Here is a 13098-nt window from a genome sequence, read left to right as displayed (position 1 = left end):
ATTCGCCACACCAATGCCGATGCCCTATCACGCCTGCCGATCGCTCCGGATTGCACTTGTTTCTTGGGTTCGGGCCGTTGCAAATCGGCAAGTGACAGCTGGGATCGGGTTCTTGCGGCCGCAGTTGATACCCCTTCGGACGCTGGTCCTATTTCGGGGGGAGGGAAAGATTCCCTACTAGGCTTGTCAAGTGCTGAGTGGGGTCGCCTCCAAATGGAGGATGCGACCCTCCTGGCGCTACGACGTCGCGCGGAAGGATCAGGTCAAGGGAAGTCGGGTGTTGACTCATGGGGGTGGTGCCAGGGCCTACTCATGCATTGGGACGGGACGATCCGCCGTCACAGGCTGGTGGTGCCTTCCACGTTGAGGGGTAGGGCTGTATGGGCTGCTCATGAACGGCTCCTGCACCTGGGTACCCTCAAAACACTTGCCATGCTCCAGCTTAATTACTTTTGACCGGGCATGGCAAGAGACGTGGACGATCTGCTGCAGTCCTGTACCCAGTGTGCACAACGGAAGCCGCCAGCAAAGGGAGCCAGTCCACCGCTCCAGTCTATTTCGGTCACCCGGGTTAATGAGCTTGTCGCCCTTGATATTTTGGGACCGTTTCCTTCCACGCCGAGGGGTAATAAGTACCTGCTGGTTGGCGTGGAATATTTCACGCGATGGCCTATGGCTTGGCCCCTCGCCAACCAGTCCGCAGCAGCCGTTGCGGAGGCTTTTGTTCAGGGCTACGTCCTCGAAAAGGGCGCTCCGGAACGGTTGTTGACCGATCAGGGAAAGAATTTCACTAGTACCCTTTTACACGAGGTATGTGGCCTTCTGGGTACAAAGAAAATTCGTACCTCACCTTACCATCCACAAACGGATGGGATGGTGGAACGCCTGCATAGGACTCTTACGTCCATGCTATCCCACCAGGTATCTGAGTCCCAAACCGATTGGGATCTACGGATCGGGGGAGTCCTGGCAGCATACAGGATGGCTCCTCACGCGGCGACCGGATTCTCGCCATTTTTTTTTATGTATGGCCGCGAGGTTGACCCGCCTGTCGTGACTCAGCTGACGATTGCCGCGCCTCATGCTAAGTCCAAACTCGCGGACCATGTTAAATTTAAGATCCTTCGGTTGGCGGAGGCACGGCAGGCGGCCATGCAAAACTCTGACTCTCGCCAGAAATAAAACGAGAGATTGCGATCGCGCCGGACACACACGCACGAATGGCACCCGGGCGACCGAGCATGGTTGCACTGCCCCCAGGTGCCATTGGCCACCTCGGCTAAGTTGTTGCGACCATGGAGGGGCCCCGTAGAAATTGTGCAGGTTATGCGGCCTCAATGTGTGCGCATTAAGTGGGGGAAGCGTCGGTGGTTTGTGCACCCTTCACGGTTAAAGCCATTTTTTGCTCCGCACGCTTCCTCTCACGAAAATGGCCGAACATGTGGGGAGTCCACTGACTCCGGGAGGGCGGGGTCACCGCCAGCCTCTGATCCGCTAATGACTGTCCCGTCTTCAGGAGCCCCAGGACTGAAGCCCTCTTGGCTGCCAGCCTCCCCCGTGGGGGTCGGCGCTGGCACGTCCGGGAAGCCGGACGACCAGGCACCTGCAGATGCGACACCTGCCGCCGACTCTACCAAGCCGGCCCCTTGTGACGGGCCCGCTGCACGGACACGCGCCAAAACGCGCCGGTTGTTATGAATAGCTTTCCGCGCGTGTTCCGTTGCTGCGGAACCCGCTCATTATATATATTTTTTGTTGTGTGTGTGTGTGTGTATGGATGCTTCTTGTGCGTAGGGGATGGCGAACCGCGTTCTGTATATGTGTTGCATTTTGGGGAGGGGTTTTTTTTTTTATAAGGGACCATCGGTTGTTGTTACACTTGTTCTTGTTATTGTTACTGTTACGAGGCACACGTGTGTTGACTGTGTTAATCTTTATTCTTGGGGGTTGAGGGATCGTTGCAGCCGGGACAGCTGCGAGCTGTACAGGGGGGGGTGATGTAGGGATTATTACGGGAGAAACGGCGGACAACAAACACAGGGGTGTCGGCACTCACATACACGGATGGTCACACCGACGTCCGCATCCGTTATTGCCCACGCCCCCAGCCCTCGGAGGTGATCCCTACAAAAGGTGGAGACCCAAAGAGCTCGAGGCAGTTCGACACGAAGCTGACCAGTGAAGATCCAAGACTCGGAGATTAGGCCCTGGGACTCCCCGGTCTCGCCGTCCTTATAAGGGCCGAGCCGGGTAAGCCAGCGGCGCGGCCCAAAAGCTTCCAGACCGCTGCCTTTATCAGGGCAAGGCTGGTTAGCTGGTGCCGAGATCTGTGCTTGCCAGGGCCAGATCAGTCAGCCTCCCGTAGCCCAGTAGAGGAGGACTGGGGAACAGGACAGAGGGCTTAGTACTAGGGTGGGTTTCCCATAGTACGGGTGAAGGGGCCGATACCCCTTCAACTATTGTGCCTGTCCCTGGGTTAATAAACAGAGTGTGCCTCAACTTCGACATCGTCTCCTCGAACTTACTACATATGTATAGAAAAATGTGAAGGGCACCAAGAGCATTAGATAGGACATGTATATTTAAAGCCCTACCTTCTATAGAGAAATAATTTGATTATGGAATTACATTGCATTCACACGCAATATGTAAATGTAATTGGAGTGACCCCACAGATTTGTGAACAAACATTTTTTTGTACCTACCTATCTGTTTTTTCAGTTTTGCTGAGAAATCTTGTGTAATCTATATAGCAGGATTTGTGGTATCGGACCTCGAATTCAATGCAGTCTTTCCCACGAATGTGTGTCAGAATGCTCTCATCTGATTTCATTTGAGCTGCCTCACGAAGAAGTCCTATATTAAAGATATGAAGAATTAATTATAAACCCAGTTGGCAAAATATTAGCTTGCGTAACATTCAATTCAAGTGAGTAAACATACCTGCATTTTCTGTCTCAGACTGCACCGAACTTGTCAAGCTGGTGCTTTCTGTTGATTGTAATAAACCGATCAAACATTTTGCAAATTATGCATAATTTAGGCAGAACGTGCTGGCTTGTTGATGGCTTTGAAGAAGTGGTTGTTGTGGTAGGGGTAACCTTCATCAAGCTGTACTTGGAACGCAGCCTCTTTGGCGAAACTGTTTCAGAGCTTTCAACCGGGGTTACAAGTCTTTTCAACCGTTCAGTCTTATCTTGACGCTTTAGTGCACAAGTCAAGCGTTTTTTGACTATAAAACGCCGATAGCAGGCCGGGTGAAACCCGTAGTTTGTTGGGACATCAGAGACCGGTTTGTCCAGGAGGGCAACATGTTTATTAGCAATAGCTAGCTCCGTAGTGTCCGACGTTTTGAGCCATTCTTTCGCACATTGCTTGATTTTTTTCCATCGGACTTCAGTAAAGGGCTGCGGACCTTTCCCACCATCTTTTCCGACATGAAGAATACACTTTACGGGTGTTAATCGAGCTTGATCGCCGCTATCAGATGAAGCTGCGCTGCTTACGTCCTCCTCCATGTTTACATGTGCGTAGTGATATTGGCTTGATTTTGGCTCTGACCTACTAACATTTTCGATGCTGATTGGTTGAAAATCTAGCTCAACAGTTTTATATGTCTCAATACGCAGTCAATATAGTGCGCCAATAAATTACACTTTTCTCATTAACTGCAGGATAATGCGTGGAGAACTTTTTGCTTGGATACCTTTTATTAACGTTGAACATATTGAACAAAAGAAAAAGTAGTGCCCCGATTGTCGGAACGAAACTGAACGATACAGCTCATGTACAGCGGCCTAATATAATGGATTACATCTTCACATCCACCAATGTCGTAATTGTGACCAATGTTATTGGAGGTGTGGGTGTTTGAGATCACAGTTGATGACAACGATATCATACAGAGACTGCAAACGTTTTGACCCCACCATACTTTCGGTCAGAACATCCAAGTCATTATCAGTGTGTCTAATCCTCCATCGATGGTCGATTAATTTGCAGCTTAATTTAAATTTACATAACTGCTGTTTTTAGTGAACTCGTGCCCATCTGAACAAGCACAAATAAAATGGGGAAAGTGCATGGTCACTTTCATCGGAAGCGATCACACCGAAGCAGACCCGGAGGAGGCTAGAGCATCCTTGGAAGAAAACTAGTTTCAAGACAGTATTACTTACTTACAGAACCTCCGTGCTCTGTGCCGTGTCGTGAAGTGCACTCCAACCACCCATCAAACAGTCACCCCGATTTGTGCACAGTACGTGCGACGTTCAAGACGGCATTTTCAAACTTGAAGGCTACACAGTCAGCTATATGAGCTTGATCAACCTGGAACCCATGCAAAACCCGAGACCCTGGCACCAATGTCAGTGGCTGAGGTGTAGAAGTTCATCGCATGGCTGCCAAATAAGACATCGCCGCTTGACTACATCCACACGTCGATTCTCACATCATGCTTGGACGTGCTTGCACTGCTGATTGTTAACCTCGGAAATCTTTCATTCAGCGAGGGCTGTTTCCCAGACTGGTTTAAAATTGCACAGCTAACACCACTCCTGAAAAAGGTTTGTTTGATCCTTAGTCACCCCGCAATTATCACCCAATCTCAAATCTGCAAACTTTCAAAAAGTAACAGAGTGCATTTAGCGGCAGCAGTTACTTCTCCACATTCTTGCAATGGGCAGATTCAACAGGTTGCATTCGGCGTACCGGAAGTTCCACAGCACTAAGACAGCTCTACTAAAGATCGATTATGAACTCTACAAGGTCATGAATGACCAGTCTACCGCAGCATTGGTTGGCCTCGATTTCTCAGCCACCTTCGACACCAGTGACCATGAGATACTCATCCTGGGGCTAAGTTAAAGGTTCGTGTATTGTGTACTGCACTGGGATGGATTGAGTTCTACCTGCATGGTCAATCACAGTTCGTCAAGCTGGGTGATGAACAGTCATCTCCTATGCCATTCCTAGTTGTCATAAAACAGGGAACCGCCCTCAGGCCCTTCCTATTTTTTACGTTTCTTTGATCGCCGATGGCATCTCATCACATGACATCCAGTTCCATAGATATGCTGATTATACAAAATTATACACCACAGTGAAGTCAAAGTTAGATATGGAGAGCCTCAGCAATATCTCGAAGATTGCACACAAGTGGTGTTTGTATGGTTTGCACGAAAGTAAATGCTGCTTAATCCAAGAAAATAGAAAGTACTGTTGGTTGTCCCTCTTGGCTCAGGTGAAAATAAGTGTGGGAAGATTAGGTGTGGCAGTTGCAGACTTCAGGATTCAGTTTTCTACTCCACTAAAGAGCATCGGCACCTTACTCGACAAGAATATGTCGACACTATGGGGACCTCATTTGCCAGTAAAAATATGATAATTGGTTCTTTACCCTTCTATCTGGCAACAAAACTTGCAAAAAGGTGTCAGTTTTGTTGCCAGATTGAAGGGTAAAGAACCAATTATCAAGAATATGTCGTTTGATCACCACGTGCAAAATATTGTCAGGTCCTGCAATGTTCATGTCAGGGCTCTACAACACATTTGGCTACTATTAAGTAATCATATAGCCATGACTTAATACATGTAGTGGCATAGCACTATACTGTCCGGAACGCATATCTGTGTTGTATAAAATAACTAGCGGGAAGTATCCGACGTTGCCCGGGTCTTCAAAATAATTTAAAACTACTCTTTAAAGTCTAACAGCAGTGCGTACTGACTGGTGGTACCTGCTATGATTACAGCAGTGCATACTGTGGTGGTACCTGCAATGATTACAGCAGTGCATAGCGACTGTGGTGGTACCTGCTATCACTACAGTAGTACATGCTGACTCTATAGCAGTATTTATCGACTGTATAGCACAAAGTACTCCCCTGACAGAGTGGCGTTGTGAGGCCTAGTCCCGTGCGGTGGTACTTGCTATGATTGCAGCAGTGCATACTGACTGTGGTGGTACCTGCTATGATATTCATATTCTTAGGTTTTTTCGGTAAAGTCACGTAGGTAAAACATTAAAATTAATAAAAGTAAAATAAAATAAAAATCACGACGTTTCGGAGGCAACACAAGTCTCCGTCATCAGGTGGGACCGTCACAGCCAGATTTGCTGCATCAAGTGAGGCAAGGATTCAAGATGTAATCCCTTAAATGCAAGTTGAGGGGGGAGAGGAGAGGGGGGGGGAGCTCATCAGAATGTGGTAGCCAATGAATGGAACGTATCGGGAGGGAGGGGGGCGGGGCTCAAAGAAGGCACGAAGTGCTACGTAGAACGTATCAGGAGGGGGAGGGGGGCGGGGCCAAAAGGATGGGCGACGTGGTACACGAGTGTCGGCGGCGTGGACGTGGTTGTGCGCAAGCAACTATTGTTGCACACGCCAACGTATTGGACAGAGAGGGGGAGGGGAGGCCAAAAGAGAGTGTGGGGTGCAAGTGTAAGTGGACATGTGTGTGTACAAGCACCTGTTGATACACATGATAGAAAAGAACGAAAATGCCCATGTTTATACCAGTGCTGGCTGAACAATAAAGAGAGTACTGTTAAACACTGGGGATTTTAACACTAGGTAAAGTAAAGTAAAATAGTGCCTGTCAGATAAGATGGTACAAAAATGTGTAATTAAGTCTTTTTTGCGTGGTTGATAACATCTTTCCAATGATTACTAAGTTTGTACCCATCATCACAGTTGAAATGATGTCTGTGTTTGTATATTTGTATGGCTTCGTGTACAAACCTTTGATGGTAGCCAGGAGGTTTGCAGAGAACCTTGGTCTCGGAAAAGACAATTTCAGGAGAGCCCACCGAGTTGTAGCAATGATCGGCAACGGCCGAAGAATCAGTTCTGCCGTGTTTCAGATCTGACTTGTGCTCGCGGACACGATCAGAAACATGACGTTTCGTTTCTCTAATGTAGCAATCACCACAAATGCAACTCAATTTGTAGACTCCAGGATACTTTAAGTCAGGAACGACATTCTTCACAGATGGAATCAGATCACGGATTTTATGCACTGTACTGAATCGGACTTGGATCTTATGTTTGTTTAGAATTTTGGAAATCTTTTTGGTCACGCCTGCTATGTATGGTAGCGTGATAGTTTTGGTCGGAGTTTCATGTGGCTGTTTCTGTGTGGTGGGAGAAACAGCTTGGCGGATAGTGCGGTCAAAGTATCCGTTCATCCTGAGGGCCCGATGTACATGTCTTAATTCACCGGTCAGGTGGTGTTGGTCAGAAATGCCATGGGCTCTGTGGTATAGCGTTTTGATGAGAGAATTCTTTTGAGATGGGTGGTGGTGGGAATCCGGTTTCAAGTAGGAATCTGTGTGGGTGGCTTTCCTATAGACGGAATGTCCCAAGGATCCGTCAGGCCTCCTCTCAAACAGAATATCGAAGAATGGTAGTTTACCGTCTTTCTCCACTTCCATGGTGAATCTGATGGATGGGTGTCTAGAATTGATGTGGTCCAAGAAGTGGTTCAATGCTGGTAGGCCATGTGGCCAGATGACGAAAGTGTCATCCACATACCTCTTCCACAGGGAAGGACGCAGGGTGGATGTCTGGATGGCGTCTGATTCAAACTTTTCCATGAACATGTTGGCTATAACTGGTGACAAGGGGGAGCCCATAGGGGTACCCTCATTCTGTTTGTAGAAGGTGCCATTCCAGGTAAAATAGGTGTTGGTGAGGCAATGCCATCAGAATTCAATCCATGTTGGACTAAGTCCTCAATTATTGTTAGGGTGTCCGGTACTGGGACTTTGGTAAACAGAGATACTACATCAAAGCTGACGAGGATGTCATCAGGAGATTGTACCATGTCCTTAACCATAGAGACTAATTGGGTTGAGTTGGGTACTGCCGAAGAGGTCTTGCCTGTGAAGGGAAGCAGAGTATCTGATAGAAAACGGGCTAGTTTGTACGTAGGATAATTTATCGTCGACACGATGGGTCGTAGCAGGGTGCCTTCTTTATGGATTTTGGGAAGACCATAGAGTCTGGGAGGTCTAGCCGCCGATGGTTTTAGAGAGGCACGTTTGCTTGGTTCGATTAGGGAAGTCGAACTCGTAATGATACTGTTGGTTTTTGTCGTTAGGCTTTAAGTAGGATCTTTTTTTATTTTGGAGTAACTCCCATCATTAAGAAGGTCCAGGATTTTGTTGTTGTATGAATCTTTATCCATGATGACCGTGGCATTGCCCTTTTCTGCCGAGAGGATGACTATATCATCTCTTTTTTTTAGGTCCGCGAGTTCAGAGCGTTTGTTTGTGTTGTGGGAGAAACAGCTTGGCGGATAGTGCGGCACGGGGAACAAGTGGATTGGCTGGGACGTTCAAAAGAGAAAATAGCAGGAAAGTCGGTGATTGAGATGGGGGGATGGTTAGTTCATGAGAGGGGAAGAGATGAGGATTGGTGGAAACAGTGGATCGAAGGCCGGAGCCAGGAAAAGGTTAAGAGAGGGGAGGTGGAGTTCGAGACGTTGCAAGAGAAAGCGAGTAAACGTGTGAATCTGTTGAGGCTGCTGGCCCCAGAGTCCTCCCCCGGCGGAGGGCTGATATCGGGAAGGCTGTGGGCACCGGACTCCTCACTCATGTGAGAGCCGCTGCTGCTTGACTCCTCGTTCTCGGAGAGAGGGTTGCCGCTCTCCGGCTCCCCTCCCCATGATGCGGCACCACGAGTTGTCGGGTCGGTTAAGCTCGGATGTGCGGGAAGCCGTGGAGAGGCGAGGCTGCACGAAGTTCTCATGGTGCCTGGCTGCGCTGGGAAGCGTCTCACGGATGATCCAGTGGCTGGCTCGATGATTACTCCGATCTCCGACTTCAGAAGAGCACGACTGACTCATCTTTACCTTCTCTCACCTTTATTGTTACCTACATCAAAGAAACTTCGCCGCTGATCCGCTGGCCTTCCCGGCCAATCAGATCGCTCGGATTTCCAGTCCTGGGCCGTTGCTCTCAGCGACGTCCGCATCCAGATTTGTCGCTACGCTCCTGACTAATCAGAGGGCCTGCCCTTTTTTCCCCGCTGTTCGTGGCTCCGCCCCCCTTCCTGCCTGCCAACCCGTGTGTGTGATGTGTGTCTTAACCACGGTGGCTGGGCAGCCCCGTCGTGACCATGTAATTTCAACCCAAGTCACGGCGCCGCGGTGCGAGTTAGCATCGGGGGAGATCGCCCAATTCCCTGGCCGCAAGAAACCGTGAAGATTATCCTCATGAGAGGGCTTCTGGGTGAAAACCTGTCGGCCAGGTGACCTCCCCTCGGGGCTCTATGTGGGGGTGTGTGTGTGTGTTTATGTGGGGGGTGGTGAGGGGGAAGCAGTGTCGGTCCCGTCGCTTGCTGGTGAGATCGTAGGTGGGGCGCCCGCAGAGCGGCTTCGCGGCTGTGGCATCACAAATCCCTCCCGTAGAAAAAAAGACTTACCTCATGGACAAAGAGGCCCAGCGTCTTCTTTCATATGTATGTTGAACTTTTTTGCACAATATGTAGCCAACTGTACTAATCGGAGGTGTGGGAGAAGGACAACAAACAAATAGCAAAAAGCAGTTCTAAAGAAATTAGTTTTCAATTTATATTTAAAATTGCATAGCTCCAGTAGCTTCCTAATATCAGAAGGAAGAGCATTCCAGGCAGCCAAAAAAGCACATCTGCAAGTGCGGGATGCGGTAACCATCTTTATTCAATGGTTAACCAAAATCCGCTGCTGCAAGGATGACCGGAGTTTACGTGATGGTTTATTATTCTTGACCAGATGAATAAGATATTTGGTTAATTTGTGGCAAGCACTTTGTTTATAATGAGTCCGACCTTATAACGTATTCGTTAAACATGGTGTCCATGTGGATCGCTAAACAGCATCGCGCCCGTGCTGAGCCGATGCTACGCAAGCAGTAATTAATAGTACTTCACGTTGAAACTTTATTAAATTGTCTGCCTCGGGTGGAGGAGGGTGTACAACACAACATTTTACTTGCGCAATTTTACGAAAAAATCAGGTATGAATAAAGATAATGAGCCGCACTTTGTGGTAGGGAAATCAACAGACGTCAAATCGAAGAGAATCACCCCGCCTCCCTTCTGCCATAAAAATATGGAATTTCCACTAACTGGCCTTTGTGTGCAAGGCTGTAACTAGCGTTGCCTCAAATGCTCATTAGAGATGATAGTACTGTATGCACGTTCAGGCCGTGCGTGTGGCTGACGGGATGTGCACGTGAAACTTTTTTCATGCGCAAAGACGGGCTGTGAAGGATGAGACGTGTTGATCTGCCTGTATAGTTTGATGATATTCACAACGACTGCCTCTTGGGATGATTACTGTGATAGGAGGTGGCCGGTGGCGAGGAGATGTGTGAGGGCCGACATACACCCCACCGCCCTCGCTGGGCAGGTGGGGCGCGACGTCCGCTCCCTCCTCCACCGGGTGATCGGCCCCCCTGCGCTAGCGCCCTCTCTGAGGGACATAACTAAATTGCTGGTTCACCGCTGCACGGAGTTAACCCACACTCACCCGTGTACACCACAGCCAACGCTAATGCAGGGCCGCGACCACCTTCGCACCTGCGGGCGATTATCTCCTAGCACGCGCGCACACGCTGCGGCTCCGCGTTCACTCTTCTGTGCATACCACCACTCACGCGAACGCGGCGCATAGCGGTACAACCGCACCTGCGAGGTATTATCTCAACGATCGTCCGTGCACACCGCATATATCGTTAACGCAGTCCACAGCGGCACACGAGCGGCCACACCTGCGAGCGATTATCTCACCGCGCGCCCGTGCCGCGGCTCCGCGTCCACTCTCGCAGCGCGTTTTCCTATGCAGTCGCTCCACAACCAAATCACATTACATCAATGACTGCGATGATGATGAGCTATCAAGACACGTGGACAGGTCGCCTCTGAAAAAGAACCAAGCTAAGTGGGTGTTACCTGTTCTAAAAACTAAACTAAAATATTTTTTTTATTTAGCAGGTAAGGCCGACTGAGCTATGTTGCTCTTTTTCAAAAGCAAACTGGCGATCACAAATTATAGCTTATAAACATTAGCAAATGTATAGCAGCAGCCAAATAATATAAACAGACATGTCTAACTGTCGAGGGACAAACCGGAGGACCCAGGGAAAATCTATGCCGCCATGGGAAGAACATGCAAACTCCAAATATACAGGCGTCGGGATAGAACCCACGACCTCCTGTATACCAGGCAAGGGAGTTAACATCTCACGACCGTTGTCTGAAATCCCCTTTGCAGGACAGTGGCGAGTGGCATGCACGTCGCCCGGCCCAGAGCGGGGATCGGGAGGTACACGATGGTCAAACACAAGGCCGATGCACACAACGAGCCCAACCCCCAACGGTCAGTATAGAGGTCGCTCGGACTGATCATGAATCGCAATCAACATGACTCTGTGTCCTCAAAGTATGCGCAGTGGTAGTGGTGCTGGCTGTGTTCCAAGTGTCAGCAGGGTAATCCAGCACTGCGGAGGCAGCATTGCCGAGGGTTGATGGATCACGCATGGATGGGCTGTGAAAGTCCCATCCCCGTGGGTGGGCGGCGTGGAGGAGCCATTCCCTCACTCTAGCAGTAGGCGGTACAGCAAAAAATGTTAACCACACCTGTTTCATCTGTACGGGATAGAGTGTTTACCCATATGCCAATACACAGTTTATCAGCGTATTCTGGTTTCCTCCCATATGTATAAACTCTCATGATAAATTGGCAGATAACACTTTCATTTATAAAGGGACGCAAAGCTTCGGAAATTGTTGGTACCCCTAGTTCATCACCACATCATTGCTGCTGCCTCTCCACTTGTCTGTAGTTGCTCCTCCTCACGCCTCTGAATTGCCTTCTGCGAGAGTGCGTCCATTATCTTCCTCATCCCTCCTCTCGCCCATCCACTCCTTTCCCGTCCATCACCTTTCCTTTCGTGATGTATGTGTGTTGAACTTATTTCGCATAGTACGTAGCCAACCGTGCTAATCAGAGGTGCGGGGGAAGGACAACAAACCAAACACAAATAGTAAAAAATATATATTTTCAATCTAAATGCTTTGCAAGTGCATAACTCTAGCGGCTACTTAATATCGAAAGCACATCTGACAGCGTGCGATGCGTGCGATGCAGTGACCATCTTTGTTCAATGGCCAGCCAAAAGCCACTGCTTCGAGAATGACCGGAGTTCACTTGATGGTTTATGCTCTTTGATCCCTGTGAAGTACCGGTGAGGACGCTTGACGCCGAGGTTGAGGCACACGTATGTTTATTCACAATATGACAGTGGGCATATACACACTCGAGGGGGTATCGGCCCCCTCACCCGTATAACTCGGGATACACCCCTAGCTAACTCTGTCCTAGCCCCGAATCCTCCACTAATGGGCTAGGGGAGGCTAACTGGCCCGACACTGGTAAGTCGGGCCCGGTACCCGGAGTTCCAGACCAGCTCTTACAAGAGCACCGGCTCTGGCTTCCGGGACCACGCCGCTGGCTCAATCCTGTCCGGCCCTGAAAAGGACATCGAACCAGGGGAGTCCAGGGCTCTATCTAAGACGTCTTCAATCTTCTTCCCTTAGCTTAAACATAACTGCCGAGCCCTTTGAAACATCCCCTTTTATACCCAACCCCTCCCTGAGGGGTGGGGCCCCGGGGGATCATAACGTTCGAACCAGCCCCCCCCAGGGTGTCTGGCTCAGACGTCGTAGAGGGCACTTGCTCGTGCACTTACGTAGCCCCGCCCACTGTGTTTGTTTTCCATAGGCTGCCATGCATAACGGGCCCTCTCTTTAACACCCCTACATCACCCCCCCCCCCCCCCCCCCGCATAGCTTGCAGCCGTCCCGGCTGCCAACATACAAAAGTGACAATAAAAGTGCATTTACACCTTGACCGCGCGTGTGCCTCACTATTTTTCAACAATAACAAGAACAGCAACAAGAACACAACAAAATGCAACAGCAAGAAGAGAAAACAACCCGACGCACCCCCCCTTGAATAAATACGAATTCCGTAAAAAAAACAACCTATATACAATTTGCAGGGAACCCACCATACACACAACACCAGGTGAACCCAACGTATGTACATTTC

At 49.3% G+C, this 13098-nt stretch overlaps 1 protein-coding gene across 1 annotated transcript in view; it reads left to right on the top strand.

Moving 5' to 3' along the window:
* The window catches only part of LOC133349825 (beta-1,4-galactosyltransferase 2-like), a 73930-nt gene that overhangs the window by 43161 nt on the left and 17671 nt on the right, over nt 1–13098 (top strand). Inside the window, exon 4 of the mRNA XM_061563621.1 lies at nt 11260–11364. Coding sequence (XP_061419605.1) covers nt 11260–11364 — 105 coding nt within the window. The remainder of the gene's footprint in view (nt 1–11259; nt 11365–13098) is intronic.

The sequence above is a fragment of the Lethenteron reissneri genome, chromosome 31 (genome assembly GCF_015708825.2).
Source record: "Lethenteron reissneri isolate LAM-NWPU_2019-01 chromosome 31, ASM1570882v1, whole genome shotgun sequence".
In the NCBI taxonomy this organism is placed as follows: domain Eukaryota; kingdom Metazoa; phylum Chordata; class Hyperoartia; order Petromyzontiformes; family Petromyzontidae; genus Lethenteron; species Lethenteron reissneri.
The sequence above is the reverse complement of the archived record's forward strand: the minus strand, read 5'-3'. Positions and strand labels throughout refer to the sequence as shown.